Source organism: Paramormyrops kingsleyae, chromosome 1 (genome assembly GCF_048594095.1).
Source record: "Paramormyrops kingsleyae isolate MSU_618 chromosome 1, PKINGS_0.4, whole genome shotgun sequence".
NCBI lineage: Eukaryota > Metazoa > Chordata > Actinopteri > Osteoglossiformes > Mormyridae > Paramormyrops > Paramormyrops kingsleyae.
Genome location: NC_132797.1, coordinates 71,839,478 through 71,866,692, shown reverse-complemented (window position 1 = coordinate 71,866,692; position 27,215 = coordinate 71,839,478). Strand labels below are relative to the sequence as shown.

The window sequence follows — 27,215 nt, the reverse complement described above, 5'->3', positions numbered from 1 at the left end:
GACGGCTACCACTGAGAGCATCCATGACGGCTACCAGTGAGCATCAATGACGGCTACCAGTGAGAGCATCAATGACGGCTACCAGTGAGAGCATCAATGACGGCTACCAGTGAGCATCAATGACGGCTACCAGTGAGCATCAATGACGGCTACCAGTGAGAGCATCAATGACGGCTACCAGTGAGAGCATCAATGACGGCTACCAGTGAGCATCAATGACGGCTACCAGTGAGAGCATCAATGACGGCTACCAGTGAGAGCATCCATGACGGCTACCAGTGAGCATCAATGATGGCTACCAGTGAGAGCATCAATGACGGCTACCACTGGAGGCATCAATGACGGCTACCAGTGAGAGCATCAATGACGGCTACCAGTGAGAGCATCAATGACGGCTACCACTGGAGGCATCAATGACGGCTACCAGTGAGAGCATCAATGACGGCTACCAGTGAGAGCATCAATGACGGCTACCACTGGAGGCATCAATGACGGCTACCAGTGAGAGCATCAATGACGGCTACCAGTGAGAGCATCAATGACGGCTACCAGTGAGAGCATCAATGACGGCTACCAGTGAGAGCATCAATGACGGCTACCAGTGAGAGCATCAATGACGGCTACCAGTGAGAGCATCAATGACGGCTACCAGTGAGAGCATCAATGATGGCTACCAGTGAGTTTGCGTGTTAACAAATCACTTTCTTGCACCAAATATTAATCTCTGTGGGGAGAGAGACAGGATACTATTACTACATATTTGTCACTGTCTTTGAGTCTGTTACTGCTGATTCACCCTGTGCGTGCACAAGATCACAGCAGAGCAATACACTACACTGGTTTGATTGACCGCATAAATATGAGTCACAACCTAAAAGTCCCCCATATGATATATTTTACTGACATAACGACAGATTATCACAGGCCAGTGACTTCCAATACTCAGCCCTAGGTGTCAACGCAACATGCCAGAACTGTGATGTCATCCATCTATTTATTTTACTCAGTACAGGGTGATGGTGAATCTGGAGCCGGTTCTATCACACACAGGGCACAAGGCAGAGGAACACCCCCCCCATGCAGGACATGCGGTCGCACACAGTCACACACTATGGCCAATTCAGAGACACAAAAAACTTGGCCATTTCTAACCGGTTCAAGAGAACGTGTCAGTCCTGCATGGTGAAATCATGTTGGTCACCAGTTGCCTGAGATAGGGCTTCTCCCAGCATCTGATGTCTGATTCTGCCGGTCAGTCTTAGACAGCTTCCTGAGATGTTGCTTTAGCTGTTACGCTAAAGTCGTATCTCCACGTGGTGAAGTGCACAGCCAGAATCTTTGACACGAGTGAAGGTGACCACGTGAACTTTAACACTAGTTTTAAATGTAAGGTACACATTTGCAGGTAAATGAATTTATGAAATGAGGAAGTGTTTGAGTGAAGGAAGTGAAACCACATGTTAGAGTGACAGAGAAGGGGGTTGAACCACACATTTCCACAGTCAGAAGTGAGGGCCAGAGGAACTCAGCTTCAGTACCTCTAAAACGCTGGATCCTTACTGAGCGACACACACATGCACACACAGTCTAATAGCTAAAGGGATGACTTACCAGCACTGAAGGGAAGTGGCCTTCAGAGCCATCACCTGCCGATGGAGAGAGGACACCCCAGGTTCTGATATGGAGAATCCATGGCCAGACATCACCCCCTTGGTCTTATTTTTCCTGCTGCTCTGTGTGGATCGTGGCATCTCCGGTAAGTTTCTGTGATGGTCCGAATCATTTTTGTAGAGGTGTAGCGATTTGCTTCAGGTTAACAATAAAAAAGCTTTTATTTCAGTTCATACCATTCATATCCACTGTTCTGCTTTTTAAAGACGGCTAGTTCAAATCGCAGGGGGACAGAATTTCGCAAACAGCTTAACTAGATTTGATTTCATAACTACACGGAGGTTTAAAAAGGTAGACGTTTAAAATATGAATAAGATTAATTTGGTGAAAGGTTTTAGTATGTATGTAATGAGCAAAAATAGTGGATGGATTTATTATTGTGTTCTCGGTTTTTAACAAATGGCCGAAGAACTGGTCCCTTAACACAGGTCAGTAATAAAGAGGGTCAATGCTGACAATCATTTGCTATTTTGAGACTATTGGTGTTTTTTAGACTGTCGAAACAAAACAGTTAATGCAACCTTGACAAGAGCCAATTTCTATGCAATGTTAAAGTGATATTCAATAAAAAGTAGAAGACACATCTGGGGAGATTTGTCATGGGCATCGTGGAAAATTATGTAATTTTAGCATCTAGTCAGAAATTAATATAAATTAACCGGAGATTCCTGTTTACGCCATCAGCACAAAAAAAACAAACTCCCGTTAGATAGGGCAAGAAACAGGGGAGTATAGAGCATCGCAAACAGGATGTCTGAGAAACCCCCACCCCAGATGCCTTCTGCTCCACATGGGGGTCTTCACAAAGAGCCCTGTTTGGGTTGGTGTACAGTAGCTGCTACAAAAACAGCCCTTCAACATGATTCCGCCGCATAATACACCCCTTGGCTACCTGGGTGAATGGGTAACTCGGTAATGAATTAAAGGCGAACTCGTTTTTTTTATTAAACGTAAAAATATATGCTAGAAATCATTGATTCATGAGTGATTCTCCCAATCTTTTATCGACTGCTTATTTTGAATAATTGGGAAAAGTCTGGAGGTGTTTTGTTCATAGTGGGTTACTAACTGATGTTTAACTATATATTCAGGTAAGACATAGTTACCGGATAACTGGCATTATCTGTGAGTGAAATCTCTCTAATAGTTTATTCACGTCAAATTATTAATGTGTGCAGAACTGTTCATTTTTATCTACAAATTACCTCAGACTAGCCAATACTTTTCCAAGAGATTGCTCTCTGTGGTTTCCTGCTGGTAACTGATTGACAGAGATGTGCTGTAGAGAAGCCATTGGGCATCAGTAAATGCTATGCGTTGTAGAAAAAAATCCTTTCATGGATGCCCACTGAGTTTAAACTGAATCTGTGTCATTTTGCACAGCAGATGCAACAAAATGTAATATGGTAAGTTATGCTTACATAAAAAGATAGTAATATATAAATAGATGTATACCCAAATATATAGACATATGAAATATAAAGGATGATGTCATATGAATGGTATAATATTAAGTACAATAAATATCAAATTAAATGTAATGAATATGAAACATACATACGTCATACATTTATACGTTTATTAGGTTCAGCTGCTTGTTAATGGACACAACTTGCACTAATAAACAACAAATAATTTGGCTGCAACTGAACTCATGCAGCATAAAGACATAGATAAGAGGTCCACATACTGCTTGGTAAAACATTGCAATGACTAAGACACGTGATCAAAATCATTTCCCCAGGGTTTTTATTCTTGGTGCCATACATAGTGGTTTGCAGCAAATTAAAAACAGACGTCTTCCTGAGTTTGTTACTTACTACAATGTGTACAGCAGGGGTGTCAAACTCCAGTCCTGAAGGACCGGACCCCTACACAGTTTTTGGTTCACCTTCATTTAACACACCTGATTCAACTCCTTGTGCTAATTACCAGACAGCTCTTGAGCGGAATCATTTGTGGTGGAAGGGGGAAAGAACTAAGCTACACAGGGCCTCCGGCCCCCCAGGACTGGAGTTTGACACTCCTGGTGTACAGTGTACAGAGGACGGTGCGATAAACAAACCAAATAAAGTCAGCAGCAGCTCTTTGGGGGAAGCACCTAGCTAATGGGAGAGGTGGAAGGAGAACGGCCAAACTTGCTAAAGCTGTCAGAGAAGCCAAAAGCAAAAAAATAACGGGTTGTTTGGAAAGGCATCCCTGAATGTACAATTCATCTGCCCTCGGAGCAGCTCCTGGTACCTGATGCTAATTAGATGGCCTGTAAATGAGTGCAGATATACATATATAACCATCTAAGCCTGTAGAGACTGTAAAGGTATGAAGTCACAGTATAAAAAACTGCCTTCAGGTATGAAACATATTACACAGCAACTGTATGACATGAATATAATGTAGACTGCTGGTAACAACAGGGCAACAGTAATAGTAATTATGTTGTAATGGATACAGGTAGTAACATTAACAAAATGGAGGGTTTACCTCAGTGTCTGGTTCAGTCTGGTATATGGGCCTGAGAAAAAAAGAACTGGTGCAGACCAGAGGTCCAGTACTGAGCTTCGACGTTTCAGTCCAAATGGAGGAGACTATAGAAAATAAGATAAAAGAATTCGGAGAGGAGGGTGATGTGTATGACATCATGGTGCTATTACCAGGTCCAGGTTTGGCTCTTAATGCCTGGTGTTTTATCGTTTTATGCGTCCAGAGTGAATGCAGACTTTATGTACAATGTTTTGTCCTTTTCGCTTGGCCTCTGAATGAGGCATCATGTATCGATCCTGCAATTAAAATTTGTAGGGTGATATATGAACACAGAGGTCATATACATAATATTCTAAATAAACTTAAGTACATCAGGTGCATATGTGAGTGACTGGTGTGTGAGTGACTGGTGTGTGAGTGTGCCCTGCAACCTATCCTGGTTTGTTCCCTGCCTTGCACCCGTAGCCTCTGGGATAGGCTGTGGACTGATTAGGGTAAGAAAATGGATGGATGGATGGATGGATGGATGGACATCAGTAATGAGAATTCAGCTACATCTTCAGGGTTTGCAAGAGGTAGAATATATTAGGTTGAATATTTTTTTAAATCAGGATATGTCTTTTCCCATTTGATATTCAGCACAAGCAAATACACATAACATACTTAGGGTTACCATATTTGGTAAGACGAAAAAGAGGACGCTCTGACGCTCACAAAATGTCACATAAATAAAAAAAATAAAAATGGTTTCCGTCTTTGCTAGGCAAACAGCCACAGTTAGAAAGTGCGAGCAATTTATAATAAAAAACGAAGACAATGATGTTTTTACCAAAAAATGAAAATACGATAAAATACTTTTTAGTTGTTAGCTGTGTAACAGTTAACTCTGGTTTTACAATCTGCATACAATTGACACAATATACATGTATACAATTCTTTTTCAACAAAGGTTACAAAACGCTAAACAAAAGTTTGCAAACGATGTGATGTGACAAAAATAGTAAAATACAAAATGATGAAGTTTTCCGGAAGTTGATGTCACTCATGAGCAGTGTGGTGTGTACTGTTTCAGAAAAGAAGGGTAAAAATTTGTACCTTTGCTTGACACTGTGGTTGTACCCTCAAGGGTCTGCCAATTGTACCCTTAGCTGTAGGTAATTCTACCTTTTAAGGTACAGAAATGGACTCTGAGGAAGTTTCTGCACTATTGATGGTACATTAAGGCTGTTTGTACCTTAGGGATGTTCCTCAGAATCCATTTCTGTACCTTAAAAGGTATAAAGGTGTGATGATACTGAGCGGTTGCCGTATCTTGAAAGTTGGTGCCTTTTCTTAAACTCGGTACACCGGGTCATACGGGTTGCAGCGCTAAACCTGGACAAACCGCTGATTTATGATAAACCGCCTGGACGCCCGGACAGGCGCCCAAAAAGAGGAAACCTAGACGTATGGTAACCTTATGCTTAGGAAACTGTTAAATAGTTTATTCCTAAACACATTATCTTTTACATCTCTATTGACATTTTTGATGGTATTTTAAGGTGGAAAATTATACGCTAGTATTTTAGGGGTACCCTGAAATAAACATGATGCACCGACTAATTAAGTTCCTTAATTTTTGTATAATATATGAAAGTCACTTTGGGGAAAAGCGAGATTAAAGGGCTCAAATTAAATGCTGCTTAGCCAATGAAGCTTCTCTGGGGGAGGAGCAGCTGTCGGTAGCTGGTGAGGGGGCTTTGGTCGCCGTCACGAGCGCATCCTCTCGCTGTGCTGCAGGGGGATTACGGTAAATGCTTTTCAACTTTCACAAACCCACATGGGTGAAATTTCACGACCGTATGTTTTAATACAAAGAGGGGCTTTTTCCCTACCACAGCCTGTCTGAATACAAAAATCAGTTAGTTCTTTGGATCGTACATCTTATATGGTCGATTTCCCTAAACTCTTTGCGTAGGCATAGTTGAGTTTTTTGAAAGACTTATTCCGTGAAATCACTTTCAGATCTGTATTCGTCTCCGTAGGCTTTGCATTGACGTCTAGGGTATCTCACAATCACAATCATTTAATACCTGCTGATTTAATTACTCGATCTGCATTAAATTGGATGTTACTTACAGTATTCTGTTTGTTTCTTCAGCTCCATCCAGCAACAATTAAAACAGTTTAATTGGCCTAATCGATAAAACGCAAACACTGTGATTATCATGTGGAACAATCCATAGCCTCAAACAGGTTTATTATGAATATAAAGCTTTACTAAATGTTATTGCCCTCGGTTACACTGGTCTTAAGTAAGCATCAGTGACATAATGATAGTTAATTGCCAATTAAGATTATCATAACACTGCTCATTCGATTTGTTTGCTGGCATAACTTCCGATATGCATTATGTTTTGCGTTATAGTAATGGTCTGTTTGCCTGTCTGCAGTATCGTGATTTCCGAGTGCACCCTAATTTACAGCAACATTAAACCAATTCAAACAAGTGAAATCTCCAAGAGAAAACATCCTCTTTTCTCTAGTATCCATCCATCCATCATCCTTCCATCCATCCACCCATCATCATTCCATCCATCCATCCATCCATCCACCTTCTTATAGCCTGAGAGTGCCTGGGAGAGCCTGAGAGAGCCTGGGAGAGCCTGAGAGAGCCCGAGAGAGCCTGGGAGAGACTGAGAGAGCCTGGGAGAGCCTGAGAGAGACTGAGAGAGCCTGAGAGAGACTGGGAGAGCCTGAGAGAGCCTAACAGAGCCTGAGAGAGCCTGGGAGAGCCTGAGAGAGCCCGAGAGAGCCTGGGAGAGACTGAGAGAGCCTGGGAGAGCCTGAGAGAGACTGAGAGAGCCTGAGAGAGACTGGGAGAGACTGGGAGAGCCTAACAGAGCCTGGGAGAGCCTGAGAGAGCCTGGGAGAGCCTGAGAGAACCTGGGAGAGCCTGAGATAGACTGGGAGAGACTGAGAGAGCCTGAGAGAGCCTGAGAGAACCTGGGAGAGCCTGAGATAGACTGGGAGAGACTGAGAGAGCCTGAGAGAGACTGAGAGAGCCTGGGAGAGACTGAGAGAACCTGGGAGAGCCTGAGAGAGACTGAGAGAGCCTGGGAGAGACTGAGAGAGCCTGGGAGAGACTGAGAGAGACTGAGAGAGACTGAGAGAGCCTGGGAGAGCCTAAGAGAGCCTTCGGCACTGAAACTGCTGCTTCATTCTTTCCATGTGAAGGGGACTGATACCAAATGACAGGGAAGACGCTGCATGTTAACTGTGGAAACTATGATGTGGATGGTTGTCAGCGGGTGTGATTGTGGTGGGAGGGAGTCGTATGGGGGGGTTGGGTGGCAATATGTCCAGCAACTGTACCTGATGACTGTAGCAGACTCCCGGTGACAGTACGGCAGACGTCGACCTCAAAGTCTGCCAGAGATCATCGGAGGGGAGTTTCCACCCCCGCAGGTCACCTACTCCAGGCGGAAAACCATCAGGGAGCCCAGCCACGCTCTGCTCACCCTGCTACTGCCCCCTGCAGGCCACATACGCCAGGCGGTGACGGAGGAAAGCCGCATAAATCATCAGAGATCCCAGCTGCCCTCCGTTCCTCCTGCTACCGTCACACAGACACCGCAGCATCGGGTGCTGAGCCAGCAGCCTCAGACATCAGGTGACCAGGATGCTGAACAGCAGATAATATCAGGGCCCCCAGGACACCACCTCCACTCCCCAGTGCACTAATGAAATGCCTTGTTTGTGCACTAATCTGTGTTGTTATTGCACCTACAGTCTGTCTCTTTGTTCTATGGTATATTTTGTACTGTGTGTATTGTATTGTTTTTTGTGCATATGTACTGTATAGCACATACTATTGTACAGTTGTTTTATGTACAATTTGTATTTATTGTATTGTGCTGCTGATGGGGAACTCTAGACCCAAGACCTCCACTCACTAGTTCACTTGTTCTAGTGATAATAAAAGTGATTTGTTTGATTATGATTTGATTTGAAAGTCTTGATATTAAAGACCAAAAACACCTAATCACACACACACACACACACACACACACGGCTATAATAGTACTTGTGTATCTGAGTTCTTACACACCACACTGTGGAATCTGTTTTCATGTACTCAATACATTTAGGATGGTTTAATGAACAATACATTATATCTGCATAATTATAAATCAAACGCATGATCTTATCTATGCCCTTGATGGTTTTGTTGCTTAATCAGGATATTTCTCCCTTCTTTCAGGATCTGATGATGTTTGTACTGTGGAGATTCGAGTACCACGGCATTCCAATACATCAGCTGGAGAAAACTCACCAGTGACACTTCACTGTCCAGTGAAACACTGTGGATGGAGACCAGCAGTTACATGGTGTAAAATCTGGAATCTTACACACTGCATTACTGTAAATGAAACAGACAACACTGACATACAATGGAAATACAGTGAAACTGAGCTAAGTATCATCACCTCAGAACTGACTTTCACACGTGTGTCCATGGGAGATGCTGGTCTGTACAGGTGTGGTGTTTATGGAAATGTGACTGCTGTCAGTCATACCATTAATGTCTCTGTCACAGGTAAGAAATTAAGTTTTTGCTGATGTTTTATTTAGTTCTACCCACCTGACAAACTGTTAGTGGAAATGTCAAGGCAGGAACATGAATTAAACAGCTGTGTTTTGAACTTTTCAGATCAAACCCAAGATAGAAATGAAAGTTCTGCTAACACAAGTAAGAGCCAGGAAGCAAGAACCTGCATTAAATCAAACAACATTTATTTGCAAATAAAAATGTAATGAAAATGTTGTGTAATTATTTTTTTAAGAAAATCTCATTTTGATATAATGAAGCAACAAAACTCAGATTTAATGTAGTAATTAATATAAAGAGGGTTAGCAAACCGTTTTAGCTTCAGGGATCCTGGTATGTAGTATGAGCTGCATTCAGTCTGCCTTACATGAGCTGTCATTTCTGTTTGTGACAGCAGGAGAGCACAGAGAAGAGGATCCTTTCCCGAACCGTTCTCAGCTCTACATATATGCTGGCATCGCGTCACTCGTTGTCATAGTGATGCTCATTAGCTTCTTTAGTAAAAGAGGATGTCAGGGTGAGTGTTGGAGTTTATCTTGTAGTATTACATTTTACACCAACTTGAGTCCTGCCATTTTGCTTATTCTAAACGCCGTCTTATTCCTTTCAGGATCAAATCATTCCCCAAAAGAAGAGGATGCAGGTATTCAGGTAAAACCTGAAGTCTGTTTTCATTGGAATATTATAGCTACTTAATATGTAAGTCATGTAATTTTCTGATTTGCTGAACTGTGTTTGCCGAATTCTGATAGGCTGCCCTCTCTTTCTAGTATTCTGTGATACTGAGGACACACCAGGCATCTCCACGGCCCAGCATCTCTGACCAGTCCCAAAGCCTGTACGCCAACCCAGTTAGAATCTCCGGTAATGATGCGCACAACATCCACCCCAACAGGAAGACGTCCCAGAAGAAGCACGAGGCCTCCAGTGAAGCCCCGCCCACCAGGGGCAGTGTGCCCGGCCAGGTGGCCGTAGAGATGAACAGCTCCAGTGTCCACGATGACATGGATCCAAACACCATCGTGTATGCAGCGCTCAACTACAGGGCCATGGGGCGAGACCAGAACCGGGTCCGTGTCCAGCCCCCCGTGGAGGAGCACTCTGAGTATGCTTCCATCCGGGTGCAGTGAGCCCTGGTTCCCACTGCAGAAGATCAGTGGGAACTGGGAACCCTGCAGAATTCCACATTTTCTGCCTCTATTTTTACTGGCTTTGCTTTTTAATGCCACTCACTATTTTTTTCGATGAGTAACGATCATGGTAATGGAGGCAGTCAGCCAGCTCAGAGGACGAATTCAGGCACAGAGTTCAGCACCCTGTCAGCCAATCAGAAAGCTGCACTAACTGTGTCAGGTCACCCACAAGATGTCTTAGTGAACATAGAGCGTGGACAGGTCTACGGCTTTGCTCCCTGTAGAGCTGATGGGTTTCAGACCATGATTCTAACCAAATCGAAGCACTAAGGCAACAAAAAACTGGGCGTTTCTCGTGCAAAAGGTGTGAGCTATTTCCGACTGAGGTCAGCTCTCGTGTATTTCTGCCATTCCGCTTCTCAACGTCATCGGCCAGCCACCAACCTGATGATGAAACATCTGAACCTCTTTTCAGCGGCGCTCATGAGAGGTCCTGATGTCTGCACACTGCACATATTCTCTGCAGGTCGTCAGTTGCACAGACATTGTATAAACCCGTGATCAGGCCGGTGGATTAGGAAGGTGGACTTTCTGGCAAGATGAAGAAGTGAAGCAGATCAACTAGGCTCCTTCCTACTTTAAGTCCCATCCAAAGAGGAACTGAGATCGACCTGTGATATAGTAATCAGGCCAGCGATCAACGGAGTGCACATATCACCACAGATCTGCTAACATGCCCACCACATTTCTTTGGTGCTGGAGAATCGTTTTTTGCAACCTCTGTTGAATGTAGAGTTTGTCTTTTTAAACTGTCAGTTGATTGCAGCCAATGAGTGTTGGAGTAAGATGGACCACAAGCATGATTATATAATTTACCTGAGACTATGCGAATATGAAATAATGCACTGCTTAAATAGACTTATATGGCTTAAATAGAATTTTAATGTATTTCATTGATCTTGTTTGATGCTGATTCTGATCACGATTAGTAATGCAATTAACTGCTGTGTATCACTAATAAATATACTTGTGTAATGACAAAGAGAGTTTCACTGAAGTCATTGTTTTGTTTCTTTTCTCTAAAATGTGGTGAAAATAGTATATTGGTTGCAGCAGAACTAAGTCAAAGAGAAATTTCTCGTCTCAGTTCCATATGTGAAGGTTGCGAGAAATTTCTTCACTGCAGACTTTAGCTTCCTGTTTTGTTTTTCCACCATGCCGTGAATACGTCCTTTAGGAACCTGATGTGATCGTCCTGTGGCCTGTACTACGAAGCGGGGTTACTGGCTTATCGGGGTAACTTGTCGGATTTAAGGTAGCACCGTTTAAATGGACCTCATATTCGTTCATTTACATTTTGCCCAGACTACCTTAAATCTGACAAGTTACCCCGTTAAGCCAGTAACCCCGCTTCGTAGTACAGGCCACGGGTCAACTTCTGTACCTGCTTCTCCTCTAATCTATACCTACTGGATAAACCCTGGAAACACTGTTTTAACTGACATCACTTTTGTCCTGCTGCTATATACCGACCCCTCTGCAATTGTCAGGTCTGTGTGTTCTGCACATGCCCAGATATAAAGATGATGTTTGGTGCATGACATAGGCTGGTGCATTTAAGCAAGCCTAAATCACATTTTTGATATGATTATGTAATTTCCATAACATTTAAGGGGACTCTACATTAGTACATTAACTACAGTAGTAACAGACACCTTCTTGCCTGCACAGTGGGTAGAATGTTTTTCTTTACCCATCATGCAGTTATTTAAAGAGCCTAAGTGAAAAAACAGCAGCAACACGAAAGCCAAAGATGGAACAAACATAAAATGCAGGCTGAGGGGTGAGAAGAGCAAGCCTTTCCTGTGACGTGGTACGGCCGTCTGCCGGCGGTGTAATATGGTGTGTTTCTGTGGTTTTAAGTTTTGCAAATACCCGGCAAGGGGTGGGATGTCACACAGGCTCAGTGGAGGTGGGGGTTTGAGGTGCAGAATCTTCACCTTCTTTGCACACATGGCTCGTACCTGCACCACAACCCCTCGAAAAGTCCCCAGAGTGTTCCTGGCTTGTAGAGTAAAAGGGTATGATTTGAAGATTATTTGATTGTCTGTTTTTCTAAAGCTGCTTCTGGTCTCATTTTGTCTTATGGAAAGATCTTCTAGAAAGACAAAAAAAAATAGGTCTACCAACAGTCACCAGCAAGCTTACTGAAACGACAGCAAGTTAGGGAGGGCGATAAAATATCTGACATCAAAGACGGAATAGAGCAATCACAGGAAATGTGCATTGACTACCCTGACAAATTACAAGAAACACACTTTTTTTGTAAAAGACACTGTAAGGCTTGGTGTCCATGCTAGTCTCAGAAGGAATTGCCAGTAGTTGACCTCTGACACCACTCAGATGTGCAGCAGCTCCTCATGTCTAACTAACTGAAGACGAGGAGATGTGGGCTCAATGCATCAACATCAGAACCATCATAATCCTCGTATCTCTACTTTAACCCTCTTAAATGAGCATGAATCTAATGCTACTGTCAGCTACTGTCTCCGCTACAATCACCAATTTAAAAACACAATCTGCTGCCAGTTCGGCTTCTCTCTCCCCACTAGGACATCATTCTTATTGATCCGTGAAAATGCGGCAAATGTACCATGTTTCCCACTTCAGGTGGAAAGCAAAACAAAGCCACTGGCAAGAGATGGGAGGCATCTAGAATTATTTTCTGTCAGTTCTCCTGGTTTGCAGAATAGAATATCGTTCTGGTGAAGATTCACAGAGATTAAGCCAAATATAAAAAAATAAGGATTTTCCATATCCAGATTCATAGCACAGAGGGTAAAAAATATTTGGGTATTAGCACTTTTTATTGCAGTTTTATTTCTGTTAAAAACATGGGTAAATAAATTAGCATTTATTTTTTTATACATCTGTTATATTGTCTTCTGCATTTTATTATTTCTTGAAATAAGGACAGAAACGTTACTTTACACATCATTTAAAAAGAACAGTTCAGCGGGTTTCATAAATGTATGAACTGCTGTACCTCTAAATAGTGTTTTTCTTTTCTGGTATGTGAAATGAAAAGTAAAATAAAATGCAATGCAGTGAACATAATACCGATCATGTTTAAAAATCTAGTGTGATCTACAGTATATTTATGGTCTTGCCATAGTATTTTACATCATACAACATGTTTACCATCTACATTGGCCAAGGGAGCACTGAGCCTAAGCAGCATGTGTGTGGTTAGTAAGTGTCACATGACCTTACTGGTGTGGTATTGCTATCGCACAGCAATTCCAAAGTAACTGATAAAGTTGATCTGATTTACGATGTACTTCTCCAAACACACAATTTTGCAATCCTTCAGCAAGTTTAACTTCAAAAACCTTTCTGGCTCGCCTCTTCATGACAGCAGAATCTAGTTGCCGGGAATAAGGAGGACTTTTCCGGAAAGGTAGGCAGCAGGACTTTTTAAGCTACACGCAGACACTGGTCTTATTGTAGAAATGCACCACAAAATCTCCCTGCCAGTCTACAACAGGTGGCGCTATCTGCAAATATTTGACCACAATTCTCCTTTTCCTAGAGGTGCTGAGAACATTCTGCTAAAACAAAGTTTCATTTTGTATAATTTAATCTGTCATCTGACCAGCTGGGAACACAGTCAGTAGTCTGGACTTCATTCAGCTCTGACATTAGAGACACGTCAGAAATTCCCAGCAGAGGAGTTAACATCAGAAGAAAGCCTGATGCCAAGTGGCACAGGACATGACAAGGAACGAGGGCTGCCGTGCCGCTTCCGTTTGTCACGAGTCGTCACGACTACATCATCATGTTACTACTTGCAACATGGCCAGCTGAGTACATTGTAAAAAAAAAAAAAAGTGTTCAAGACTTTTCACATGAAGTTCCAAGGAAGTTTACCTACAGGCTGACAGTTTCCCCTGTTTTACTGAAAATTGAAGGCTTTACAGGAAACTAATATGGAAACAAATATAGCTTATTTTTCATTACCAATACTGACCTAAGACTCCATTCTCATTCTATCCTTTACAGTCCACTTGTCATTTCAGTGAAAGTGAAACAGTAAAGTTCCCAGCACTGGTTATTTTCTTAGCTGTCATCAGTGTCCCTTGAGCTGTTGCCAAAGATTCGTCTGCCTCCAACAGACTAAAATAAACTCCGTGACTGAAATGGCTGTCCTCTTGAAGAGGTTAGCGGAGATCATGCGGCGACGCCGAAGCAACCAAGTATAATTTCAGACGCAATCGACACGCATCTGTTCCCATGCCGCTCAGAACGGAGTGAGATCCAAGGAAAGGAGTTTTGCATTAGTAAACACAATAAGAATAAGCAGTTTTGCGAAAGCAGATCACGTGATCTGCAGACCACATCTTGGCCTCATGTGGTGCACGTTCTTTGGCTGTCTATGGTGGCATCTCCATGAGGCCCCTGTAGGCCACCAGGCCAAACAGGAAGCCCAGCCCTATAGATGCTATAATTTCCCTTCACATTGTTTTAAACTCTGACTGGAGCTGAATCCTGCAGAACAGAGGAGTCTAGTTTTAAACAATGCAGCTTTCGTCTTGCTTTTTACGAATGATTGTTGCTTGTCATAGGATTCTAACTGACCTGAAATGAGAAATCACATCAGGCCATAGACGGCATATACATACAAAGGAGCAAAATACAGAAGTTCTCGGAACTTCCAGGGATGAGTGATGCGTCGCCCTGACGACACAGGGGACAGGTTTCCGCTGTCTTGCCCTGCAGGGAAATGGTCACGCCCGGTACTTCCTGAAGCACGGTGCATGGGGAGCGCCTCGTGTCCGTTCAGGCTCTGCGTTTACCGGACACTGTGCCTCTGGAGCCTCAGAACCCAGGAAAATGCAACCTCTACAAAAAAAGAAAGAAAAGATCTGACTGAGCACTGGTCTAAATCAGCCTGAAAGAGGAGGAACAGGAATCATGAAACAATATCCATCTGTTTTCTATAACTGTTTGTCCTATTCAGGGTCATGAGGGGACCAGAGCACATCCAGGAGGTTATGGGCACAAGGCAGGAAATAACACAGGATGGGGTGCCAACCCATCTCAGGGCACACTCACACCTATTGGAAATTTGGCAACTCCAATCAGCCTCAGCATGTTTTTGGACTGTGGGGGGGGGGGCTGGAGTACCCAGAGGAAACCCCACAGCAACAACACAAGAGAACATGATAACTCCACATACATGGAGCCATGATCCAAGATCCCAAAGGTGTGAGGTGACACTGCTAACCACTGCCCTATAGAACAACATTTATCCTCAAAAGGCAACAAGAAATCCCTCAGTTCAGACGCACACCCAGGTCATATTTTATATTTGATCTCATTCAGGACAAGCAGAAAGCATTTTTTCAGAAAGTGGGTTTTGGACAGAGCCCAAGAATGTAGACAGAGATCAATTACAACATGCTGGTGAAATCATATAACTGTAAGCTTCAAAGAATATCTTTTAATTAGGTCTCATAAATCGTGCCGTGTGAGTAATGCCTCCCCAAAGGGGCCTAACAGAATGGAATCCTCACCACTTCATTTAGCAGTGGTCTTCAGAGCTACTGAATTAGAGTGTGACTCTGACCAGTAAGACCATAATGATCCATCACAAATGAGCTTTTGGGTCCCACTGTTACTCCTTCGCTCTTCCCTTGACTGAGTGTCCATCCACGCGATTGACCACATAAGCCAGGCCTGAGGAAGCAACAATCCCGAAATCCACTCCAGCCTCTTTACCTCTGTAAAAACAGCTGCTTGGCCCCCCTGGCTGACACCCAAAAAGGCAGAGTGGGGAAAGGAGGACGCTGTGGTCGTCTTATGGGACCGGCATACTTTTTAATTTGTAGCAAACCCCAAATTACATACTCAGAATAGGCCTCGCTATTTTTAAAGAGACAAGACTGTGGCAACTGAGTTTAGTGTTTAGTCTACATTTAGTTAACATTGCAGACAGTTTAATTGTGTGTATGTATGTATATGCTCCATGTAGAGTCGTGGCCAAAAGTTTTGAGAATGACACAAGTATTGGTTTTCACAAAGTTTGCTACTTCAATGTTTGTAAATCTTTTTGCCAGATGTTTCTATTGTGTACTTAAGTATAATTACAAGCATTTCGTAAGTGTCAAAGGCTTTTACTGACAATTACGTTAAGTTTATGCAAAGAGTCAATATTTGTTGGCCCTTCTTTATCAAGACCTCTGCAATTCGCCCTGACATGCTGTCAATCAACTTCTGGGCCAGTCCATTCTTGCATAATCAATGCTTGGAGTTTGTCAGAATTTGTGGGTTTTTGTTTGTCTACCCATCTCTTGAGGGTTGACCACAAGTTCTCAATAGAATTGAGGTCTGGATCGTTTCCTGGCCATGGACCCAAAATGTCGATGTTTTGTTCCCCGAGTCACTTAGTTATCACTCCTGCAGTAAAGCATCTCAGGATACTTTACTGTTGGCATGACACAGGATTGATGGTAGCGCTCACCTCTTCTTCTCCGGACAATCTTTTTTCCGGATGCCCCAAACAATCGGAAAAGGAATTCTGAGAAAATGACTTTACCCCAGTCCTCAGCAGTCCAATCCCTGTACCTTTTGCAGAATATCAGTCTGTCCGCTGGACTTTCTTGGGTGCCCTGAAGCCTTCTTCACAACAATTGAACCTTGATGATCCAATAAATGGTTGATTTACGTACAATCTTACTAGCAGCAATATCCTTGCCTGTGAAGCCCTTTTCGTGCAAAGCACTGATGACTGCACATGTTTCCATGCAGGTAACCATGGTTATCAGAGGAAGAACAATGATTTCAAGCACCACCTTCTAGTCTGCTATTCTAACTCTATCAGCATGACAGAATGATCTCCAGAATTGTCCTCGTCACTCTCACCTGTGTTACCGAGAGAATCACTGAAATGATGTCAGCAGGTCCTTTTGTGACAGGGCTGAAATGCAGTGGAAATGGGTTTTTTGTGATTCATCTGATCACTCTTCATAACATTGCAGTGTATATGCAAATTGCAATTATAAAATACTAAGGCAGCAGACTTTGTGAAAATTAATTTTTGTATTAATCTTAAAACTTAGGCCATATCTGTAATATACCGAGCATCACAATGAGTTGGAGCTCAATTATTGCAAAGTCTGGGATTATGACTGTATAGTAAAACATTATGTTGACAGAACCCTTCTGCAGTGGTCAACATTCAGTTAGAATATGCAACTCTTGGCTTTAATTCACTAGAACTCATACTATATGTGAGATTCACACAAGCCCACAAGGGCTTTCTGCCCCAAAGCCACAGTCGTTTATATCGTACACCACAAAGGCTCGCCACAAAACGAGGGGAGACCACTGATTACCTGGGCATCTGACTGTCTGCAGCTATATTTCACACTACTTTTGGGGCCTCAGATTATTCTAGAGTTTGTAATTATATCTTTGTGGGGACTCTCCATTCATTTCTATGGGGAAAACTCTAATCCCAACACGACAACCTTAACCCCTACCCAGCCCTAACTTTAACCATAAGTTACCGAACAAAATACGAGACATTTGGCATTTTTACTTTTTTGATTCAATTCACAGATATATGTGGGGACCTGACAAATGGTCCCCACAATGTCAAAAATAACAGGATTCCAATACATTGCGAGGGACATTTGATCACACGCACACACACACACACACACACACACACATACACACACACACAAACAGTGCAAATTTTAAAGAGTGAAACAAACTCCGAACAGCCTGTGACCTGATTAGTAGGCCAGAGACTCACTGCCAGGGTTGAGAAAAACAGTTCCAGCATTTTCCGGTGTCAACAAGGTCCACACTGTGCTCTAAATCAGGACCTCCATGTTGGAAGATGCAACCAAGCAGTAAAAATACAGGTGGAATGAGCTGCCAACTACCTCCGGTCATCAGACTCCATCTCTACCTTCAGTTCCACGAATTCCTTTACTAACCTGACGGTTCTTTGAACGCTCTAATGTTGCACTTACTGGCCCTTATTAGGGTGTTGGTTTATTAGACATTATTGTGTGGTTGCACAGCTGTTATGTAACTCCTGCCCCAATACTGCTTACATTGTACCTGGGCGTTCACTGGAAGGTCAGCATAGCTGCGCTTATGCCTAGATGACTGCTGGACGGCATGAATGTTTGCTTTGTGCCATTTGTCTCGCTTGTATGTTGCTCTGGACAACAGCATCAACTAAATATGTAAATATAAGAGACAGATGTCGGAGGTCAGGAAGCAAGAAATGTTCAGAGGGATCAAATGGCAGTGATAAGAAACAAGGACTTGGACTGAGCAGAAAGACAATACCAGGAAACAGACAAAGTACAAGTTACGAACGACAGATTAAGAAAAAACAAGAGCGGCCACTAAAATGTACAGCCAGGCTGTTTATATAAACAGCAGTACTCCTTAACTGATGGTACTTTAAGGCTGGATTGCACATCACGGAGGGTGTTTTTGATAACAGTGCAAACCCAGTTCCTTGAACATGACCAAAGGAAACATAACAGAAGGCAAAGCTCAGAGTCATGCTAAATAGAATAATGACCTGTGACCCTGCCCAGTCCTCCCTAGCTGCCCCTCCGCTTCCTGACTTCAGAAAGAAAACACGAGGCTGTATCCGTTGTGGATCAGGCCAGTCAATGTTTTGACTTACAACTTACACGCTTTTAAAACTAACCGCACTAAGTTACAGTTTAAATATGAAGTTTAAACTTGAATTGGTAGTTGTAGGCATGAAAATGCAGCTCGATGAGGAAGACAGATGATTACTGACACTGGGCAGAGTGTGGCTCTGCGGGCTGAGCCTCCGTGCCTGTGATCGCAAGGCTGCCTGCTAAAATCCAGTGGTTGACAGAATAGTTGCCCACCATTGGGCCATTGACCAGGGCCATTAAAATAGCTCCAAGGCTGCTAGGTAATAGGTGACCTTCCACCCTGAACCTGATCAGAATGTCTATTGCCACGTGACCGAGGCCCGTGGACGTTTTTGTAGACACAGCTTTGCAGCTTTCGGAGACATGGCAATAGACTGGTGACAGGTACAGGCAGAATATAAATAAAGGGCACAAGAGACACAACAGAGAGGGGTAAATGCAAAGCATGATAAATATAGTGGTTTCTGCAAATTGCAGAAGTGCAGCGTTGAAAATTATCACAAGTACAAGTTTCATTTTCGGTTCCATATGCAACTCCAACATACCTGTACAAACGGCAAGTAAAATATCATTTATAAAAAAGATCAGCCCCCCCCCGACCATAGTGCTAAGTGAACCATTAGCCCCTGGCTGTGCCCTAGTAAACATCTAGATGACAAACTTTCCTGTGAGAATCTGCCGCACTTTCATGCTTGATAAAATCACGCTGTCACTGTTCCCAGGACTTAGGGGCTGACGTCCCACCAGCAGAGCCATGAGAAGACCACAGAGAGGCTTTAGTTTGGACCTTTCCATTCTATCACTTCTCTTCAGAGTCAAGGACTTGACCTCAAGCATGCCTCTAGAGAAACTGCAGCCTTATATATTATGAGGGTTATGAGAGCATGTAGAGGTCTTCTGGGTTTAGAATCAATAATATGTGGATGTGAACTGTGATGTCGTGCTACCATGTGTCTCTGTACTGTAATTTGGTCAATAACAACCAGACTATAACTGGCATTATACCTCAATCCAGTCTAATGACTACTTATCCAGTCAGGGATACCGTGACCCAGAATCTGTCCAGGAAATAGGGCAGGGTACACCTACCTAGGGCAGGACGTTAGCTCATTCGAGGAAAGTCTATCAAACTGCTGTTCTGATTATTTTACTTCCTGCAGTCTTTTTCAAGGGCACATCCAAACTCACACATACCCATCTCCAGCCAAGTGCCCCCCCCCCCCCAGACTCCAGTTAGCATACTCGCAGTCATACTCACAGTCCTTGCGTAGAAAGCACTTCCACAAGCAGATGCAGAGGCAAACGAGGAGCATAACTGCCAAGCTGATCACCAGGATAAGAATTGTAACGGCCTCCCCCACTGCAACACAAACACCAAGATGGTGAGGTTCTCCCCAACTCAAAGTATATTACTCCATTGGTTCCAACAGGTGTGTAAGAGAAAACATGCAGGTTAATTGTGGCACAAAACCGTCGAATCCTCAGAATCATGGGCCAGTAAGTGCGACATTAGAGCCTTCAAAGAACCACTAGGTTAGTAAAGGAATCCAGTCCTGTAGGTGGCTGAAATCCTGTCATTTGCAGAAATATTTGCTTTCACAGGAAGTCTTTGTGGACAGCACAGTTTACACAAGCTGGGCAAACTAAAACCCACTGTTGCATTTGCCAGAACTTACTCACATGTCTACGGCAACAAGGAGAAGACATTCAAGCTCAACTGAAGTGGGGAGAGCGACTCGGGCTGCAGGAGCAACGAGACCACCTGAAACTCACTCTTCGTGTTCAAGGGGACGGAGATGGCCGACTCCAGGCCCCGGTGGTGGACCAGGCACTTGATTGATCGGTCATGGAGCAAGTCAGAGCGTAGGGAGAGGGTGCTGATAACCAGGGTGGTGCCATCGTCCTGCTGGAGAGACAGGACGCTCGCTGGGCCCAGGGTCTTGTTGTTTCCCTCCACGTTCCATGCGATCATCGCGGCTGGCCGAGCCACTGCGCTGCAGTTTGCCTCAATCACCCCCGGCGATGTGGTTTTATGGGTAATCTGGGGCTTCGGCAACACTAGGGGGAGAACATGGTAACAAGAGAGAAATCACAGATGCGGTAGAGTTGGAGTAACAGCTGATAAAGAGTCCAGCTTTAAGAAAATGACTCCTGAGGAATTTGAGGTAGGATTTGATGACAGTGACACACTAACACAGTGCAGAGCTAGAGTTGTTTTGTAGATACAAATAAGGTGTTTTAAGGTTTCCTCTTTTCACAGTATGTTTTCAGCGATATGCAAAACGACTTTTTTGTTTCATTCAACCACAATATAGAAGTCAGTTCTTGGCTGGAACTTCGGGCCAAAAAACTCAATCCAAACAGAACGTGACGCATGAACCCTGAAGAATTTTTTTCGCAGAATAATTTTCAGACATCCTACACAAAGACTGTTCAGCTGGAATTCTCACAAGGCATGAACTGATTTAGCAACAATCTCAAATATTCATTCCAAATGGCATTAACCGTATGAGGACTAAGGAACTGATCTGAAAACAGCTTCAACTGCTCGTTGTCAGCAATGTTAACTATTCAAGGACTAAAACAAACAGGATCGGGGCCCACAGCAAAGCTGTCTTCCATGATTAACCTCACAGAGGCAAAACCCTGAAGGAATAAGTGTATAAGACCTCCTCACGCCAGCCAGCCTTGTCCCATAGCGGCTGAGATCACACCCCCCACTCGCTCACGCCCCCACTACAGCCTATTTTATCAGCTGCATCTTTCCGGAGCTGGAATCGCTGCAGCTTTGGTGACAAACAATCACGCTGCTGTTCGGCCGAGGCTCCGGCTCCAGGGCCCAACAGAGGAGCGGCTGTTTGCTGGGAACACTGGGACAGTCACGGTGTGTGCCACAGCCTGCACTGGCAGGCCACCCTCCACAATCGCCACTTTGACAGTGTCGGACAGCACTGAGCCCTCCCAGCGACCAAACATGGCCGTACTGACGCCCTTTTACGGGTTAAACCTAATAATCAAAGGCGTAAGAAAACCCCCCGTGTCCCCATAGGGCCAAAGCAATTATTATAATTAGCACATTGCATTCACTGTTACTGTATTCTCATAAGCCATCATTTACTTTCGTTAAACATGCCAACTTGAGACATTAAACATTTAAACATAAAACTATGAGAAAACCGCACACTAAAGTGTGATAAACTGCAAAGCGTAGCACCCTTCACTGCCCTACGGAAGTCCCGGAACTCTTGACGTCACAATCGACATGTCGAAGATAGTGAATATGCTAATCACTTCCTCTTCCTTTGCATGTGCGCTCATTCGGGGAATGACTAGGGCCTTCTGGAGCCGTACCCAGCCTTTCCAGAGAAACTCACTCATTAGAACACCCACGCACATTTTCTTTTTCCCCTAAATGACTGGAGTTATCTAGTTCCGATCAAGGACTGTGGACAATGAAGCGTGAGTCCAGCACGTAATACTGAAATTGAGACAGGCTGCCCCCCCCCCTCCTCCTCCCCCGCCCTGAGTTACCATAGACAGTGAGGCAGACCACAGCACTTCTCACACCCTCAGGGTAAGCGTGGAATTCGCACGTGTAGCAGCCCTCGTCCTCCGTCCTGACGGGCCGGAAGAACAAGCGGCTCTCGTCCAGCGTGCGACTCAGGCTGATGCGTCCCAGCAGGGCGTCCAGGATGATGGGCTCCCCGTGCTTGTTGAAGGAGGCCACGTCACTGGAGTCACCGCGCTCCCCGGCCTTCATCCACTGCACCTGCTGCACCCTCCGGGCGAGACCGTAGCGACACGCAAGTGTGGCCTGCCTCCCGCTCACTGCCGTGTGGTTCCCGTCCGGGGTCACCTTGGCTATAATCCCACAAGAGGAGGACACGTGGATCAGACGTGCATACCTGCCAGACACAGCTCCTGCCTGTATGTGCATTTGTTGGCCTTTAGATGGCGCCGTTATTTAGCTGTAACCCATAAGTCATGCAGCGTATTCGTTTCATTCCCAGGGAAAAAAAATAAAGGTCTATCCTCCCACCCTCCCGCAAATCTGCTGCACTACCTGCTGTACACAGTCCAGTCCCCACATTTTACTACATCAGTATTTAAACACAGCTTGGTCATTGGTGGAAACTTCCCGCAGCCCACTTCCTGTTCCTATAGCAATGAGGCATGCTGGGAGACGGCTGGCAAACGTGTAATTTGTTCTCTGAAGTCTCAGCCACTTGTGCCACATTAGTTTGATGACGCTGATTCATTTCCTGAAACACTGGACAAAGCTTTCACACAAGATCGGTACCCATGCCTTTTAAATCCTTCACGAGAACAATCAAAACAATAATTTATGGACTCTTTAGCCACAGCAAGCACAGAGCTGGTTACAGGAAACCAAACCGCGGTGCCCAGCTGCAGACATTACAGGAGACTGAAATCTGAAGAGAAACCGGTGTTTATACAAGAATGTTTTCAGCCTGGAGGTTGAACCGGAGCCAAAGACGCCAAAATAAGTTAACTCTAAAACTGGAAAATCGGTGGTCTTTACCTGTGAGGACCAGGCAGGTCTGGGCTTCCTGGGGACCAGTAGGATACACGTCAAAGATGCACGTGTAACAGCCCTCGTCCCGCGGACCCGCCATGGAGATGGTGATGGCGCTGGAGTCGCGGGTGGCGGACGTCAGCGTCACGCGTTCGGGTTCCACGGCACTTACAGAGTGCCGGGAGACGTAGCTGAGGACGGTGACGTTACGGCCATCGACCCAGCGCACCTGCTTCAGCACCTCCGACCCAGAGAGTGCCAGGTTGCAGCGAAGTGTAGCAGGAAGCCCCACAAGAACCTGCACATGAGGCTGGGCGCTAACCTTGCCTGGGAACAGCGTTTGCACACCCAAGTGTTAACAATCCACAGAAAGCAGCCATTTCTCCTCATAAAGTCTATAGCACCCATCTGTTTATATCGATTCCATGCTGACTAAAGTCCTATTCGCATGGGATTAGTTTTACCTGGGGGCGTAATGTAACTGAAGCAATAACCAATGAGGTCCATAATTTTTGTCCAGTCTGAATCTGCCACGTTTGACATTATTACAAGCCTCCAGAGTAAAAATTCATGATTTGTGAGCTACTGTTTGGTTGGGAGGAAAATAAGTGTTTTTATTGTGTTTAATTGGTCAGAATCGGGCTTAAGAGAGCAGAGTAAAAGTCAAAAGGCACCTTGCAAGGGAGACACCATTAGCAGTAGTAGAGAGAGCTGGAGACATCGCCGCACGGGGGACTTGCTCATGGTGGCCTAGGGGTGCAGCATGAAGACAAAGCGCATGCCGTTAGCATCCTTAAGGGGGGGGGCTTCTAATGTACCGACACCACAGCAACCTGCACAGGACAAAAAGCAACATCCGGCCCACAGCCACGAAACTCAGCGTGTGCGCAATTCTGCAGCCCCCCCCTGAAATTCACTTACGCCACTTACATCCATCACAAGGGTGGATGCTCAGGGGTTACACTGATGCCATCGTACGTCCTGCTCTTACGGCCCAGGGACGGTCTCTGTCAAGGCGACACAATTACTTGTTTTGCACTTCAGCAGGCCACAAAGCGTCGCGATGATAGTCAGATCAGCCAGATTTAGATTCCGGATCAGTGCTGCACAGAAAAGTGATCTTTCCAGTGTTTCATGTCACGTTAAGTCAACTGGGTCTTTATTGTCATACTGCATACAATCCATATAATACAGAGGCATGAAATAAAGTTCCCCAGCACCACGGTGCAATATTTATACATGAAGAGCATAGACTATAAACAAGACAACTGCAACACATGAGGAAGAGGGGACAAGGAGAGTGACAGGTAATGCATATAAATAAGTGAGAATAAGCAAACACTGACACACTGACACACAGGGGAGCTGGGGGAACCCACACAATATAACAGATACGGTGGCTATTGTAGATGTTATGGCGGTATTCCCGCAGCCATGCTGCCTGCAGTAGAGCAGGTAACCCTTCTGAAGCTAAGCTGGTTTGGGCCTGGCCAGTACAGTGACAAGGAAAGCTGGGTTGTGGCTGGAAGAGGTGTTAGCGTGGGTCAGGTTAGCCCATCCTGTGCAGTGATGGGGACACCATGCTATAAAATGGTTCTGTATTTTGGATGAGACGTAAAACCACAGTCCTGACTGAGGTCATAAAAGATGTCTAGGTATCGTTTGAAAGAGTAGGGGTGGTATCCCGATGTCCTGGTTAAAATTCCCCACTGTGGTCCTATCAAATCCGGCCTCCTAATCATCCCCTGTACCTCACTGGTGAATCCTCTCCTGCCCATTCACCACCTTAGCCACTGTGCGGTGAGCGTACTGGTGCAGAATGGCTGCTGTTGCATCATCCAGGCGGGTGCTGCACAAATAGTGATGAACTGGCTCTCCATTGGTTGTGTGAAGCGCTTCAGTTGTCTTAAAACCTATATGTAACGTTCATTCAAATAATAAATTTGATGGCTATGACACTGATGAAAGGTGGAGTGTTGAGCAATGTCCACTGCAGAGAGCAACTAGTGCTGGTGGTGAGACAGGTTTATAACAGCGCTGGTAAAGAGCTTCCCAAAAACCAGTGGAAACAGCTGACAGAATGTCTACACAAGGACCCCCTGTCTGCCTGCCTGAAGGGCAGACCCTAGGCGGCCGCAGCACAGCTGGGCTTCGCAATCATCCATCACAGCCCAGCGGGATGCGAACCGAACTGCTCTGATGTCTCCAAAGCCCCAGACTTTAATGCTTCAGACGAGGCACAGAAATCGTATTAAACCGGGGAGAGGAAAAGGAGCTTTGCGATAAACAGAAACACCTGCCACGACGCCCCCCATTGAAGGACAAACAGGCACACATGCCCAGCTCCTGTGTGCCAGTAGCAAGGAGACACACATTAAAACGGCCCTAAATGATTCATGGCCATCCAACTTAACATTCTCACAGCCAAACAACTGGGTTTTATGGGTACAGATATACTGATTCCCCATTTATCAACATTACTGTACTTTAAATAAATATTGTTAGAGATTACTAGGGATTACCGTTGATGATATTGGTACTCACCAAGCCAGTGAGCAGAACATCAATATTGTGTCCATAAGACGCCCGTGACCAGAAAGACACGCGCACACAGTGTGGAAAACACTCATTTGGAAAATTATAGGTCTATCAGTACACAGTAAATATATCTCAATATAATGAAGACATCGCACATCTCAAATAAAAGCGACCAGATACCAAGTTACACAAGTTTGGTTAAAAAAAAATAATAAAAATATAGAAGCATAGCCCTATATCAAGGTGTCCTACATTTTGAAATCGGTTTGGGACAATTAAAATAAAGTGGTAATGTGAGTACAAAACATTTTAAGATAAGGTAAATCATTACACCTATGTAGTATGTTATCCGTAACAGAGACATGATTATGAGTAAAGCCACGGCGTAACACCTGAATGGGAAAACAGGATTCACTGCATATCCACAAACACCGATTAATAACAAAACTTGGGTGAGAAATTGCTGGAATTGATCGAACAATAGTGCCTTATGCGCTACACTGACAATAATGTGTTTGAAACGTGACACACGGAACAAGTATTTCCCAAGTAGCCTATCTCTGACTGCGGAGACGAAAGCGTAAATGTTTATCTGTATTGTCGGGATTTCCGTAAAAATAAAGGAAAGCAGAAGTGAGCAGTACTTACTGTGCTGGGCGCTCCGCGGATTTACACAGCACATGCCTCGGAAAAGCGGCAGCAGCACCGCAGGTCCGCCGGGCTTTTAACCGGGGATGCCCGCCCATTCCGCTGCGACAGCGCCCACCTGCCCGGGGCTTCTTATATACCTCACACGTGGCTTTAAATTATACAATTTTATGACGTTTGTATTAATAAACTAATAATTTGCAAGTCTTTAATGTTGCATATTTTCAAAATCAGGGCACAGAAGAAATCTTCAGTTATGCAGATATGAATACAATTGTTTCCTAGGGTCGCACTGTCCCGTATACTGATATTGTCTAGATTTCTGATTTGCTCATTAACCTCTTCTTTTTGTTTGAACGAATGTTTTAAGTGAGCAAAAAGATATCGGCTACTGCATGTCGTTGTCATCCGATTTATCATGTTCAGTCCATTCAATGAACTACTTATCGCTCAGATTTTAATATCGTTCAGGAACGGCATTAGTAAACTGCTAACTCAGGGGTGGCCAATCTTATCCGCAAAGGGCCGGTGTATATGCGGGTTTTCGCTGCAACACCTGCATACACACCGGCCCTTTGCGGATAAGATTGGCCACCCCTATACTAACTAGACCGTGCAGTTCAAGACAGAGATACCCTCTCTTTCGCCACCCAATGGTGTAATGATGTACTTACGTCTGAGAGAGTCTGCCTGGCTAATGTAATCTGTATTTTATATAATTATGTTTATTTACTAATGTTTATTGAGGGCAGTGGTGGTTTAATGGTTAGGGTAGCGCACTCGTAATTAAAAGATTGCAGGTAACACCCCCAAGCACTGCTCCCCGGGCGCTGAATTAGCTAGCTGCCCCCTGCTATGTCACATACGGGCTAAGTGCAGAGAACCCTTTCCGTTGT

At 44.4% G+C, this 27,215-nt stretch overlaps 2 protein-coding genes across 7 annotated transcripts; one reads left to right on the top strand and one right to left on the bottom strand.

The window, feature by feature from the left end:
• Positions 1–1,438: 1,438 nt before the first annotated feature.
• On the top strand, positions 1,439–10,912 carry LOC111852972 (uncharacterized). Of its 3 annotated transcripts, none has more exons than XM_072698294.1 (7): positions 1,439–1,756; positions 7,673–7,804; positions 8,396–8,731; positions 8,846–8,884; positions 9,141–9,260; positions 9,354–9,394; positions 9,514–10,912. In XM_072698294.1, exons 1-7 carry the CDS (start codon positions 1,681–1,683, stop codon positions 9,871–9,873), a joined length of 1,104 nt encoding a protein of 367 aa, XP_072554395.1. In that variant the 5' UTR covers positions 1,439–1,680; the 3' UTR covers positions 9,874–10,912. The 3 variants fall into 3 exon arrangements, with proteins under 3 accessions (XP_072554395.1, XP_072554394.1, XP_072554400.1); XM_072698293.1 differs by having other exon boundaries at positions 9,138–9,260; XM_072698299.1 differs by lacking the exon at positions 7,673–7,804 and having other exon boundaries at positions 9,138–9,260.
• Positions 10,913–12,724: 1,812 nt separating this feature from the next.
• LOC111839260 (OX-2 membrane glycoprotein) lies at positions 12,725–26,829 on the bottom strand. 4 transcript variants are annotated; one of them, XM_023803121.2, is made up of 8 exons: positions 26,320–26,828; positions 24,055–24,236; positions 23,808–23,883; positions 23,140–23,460; positions 22,128–22,457; positions 20,370–20,654; positions 19,855–19,956; positions 12,725–14,778 (listed from the first exon to the last, which is right to left on the bottom strand). In XM_023803121.2, coding segments are annotated over exons 2-8 (1,131 nt in total). In that variant the 5' UTR covers positions 24,070–24,236; positions 26,320–26,828; the 3' UTR covers positions 12,725–14,776. The 4 variants fall into 4 exon arrangements, with proteins under 4 accessions (XP_023658889.2, XP_023658804.2, XP_023658973.2 ...); XM_023803036.2 differs by having other exon boundaries at positions 24,055–24,140; XM_023803205.2 differs by having other exon boundaries at positions 24,064–24,140; positions 26,320–26,826.
• Between the last annotated feature and the right edge of the window lie 386 nt (positions 26,830–27,215).

Excerpts from the sequence above, each read along its gene's own strand:
- LOC111852972 (XM_072698293.1), top strand. The coding sequence starts at position 1,681 with ATGGAGAATCCATGGCCAGACATCACCCCCTTGGTCTTATTTTTCCTG. Across the intron at positions 7,805-8,395 it reads CCAGCAGCCTCAGACATCAG|GATCTGATGATGTTTGTACT; the intron begins GTGACCAGGATG and ends CCCTTCTTTCAG. Across the intron at positions 9,395-9,513 it reads AAGAGGATGCAGGTATTCAG|TATTCTGTGATACTGAGGAC; the intron begins GTAAAACCTGAA and ends CTCTCTTTCTAG.
- LOC111839260 (XM_023803121.2), bottom strand. Across the intron at positions 23,461-23,807 it reads AATGGTGTCTCCCTTGCAAG|GCAAGGTTAGCGCCCAGCCT; the intron begins GTGCCTTTTGAC and ends CGCTGTTCCCAG. Across the intron at positions 20,655-22,127 it reads GGTCTGCCTCACTGTCTATG|TGTTGCCGAAGCCCCAGATT; the intron begins GTAACTCAGGGC and ends TTCTCCCCCTAG.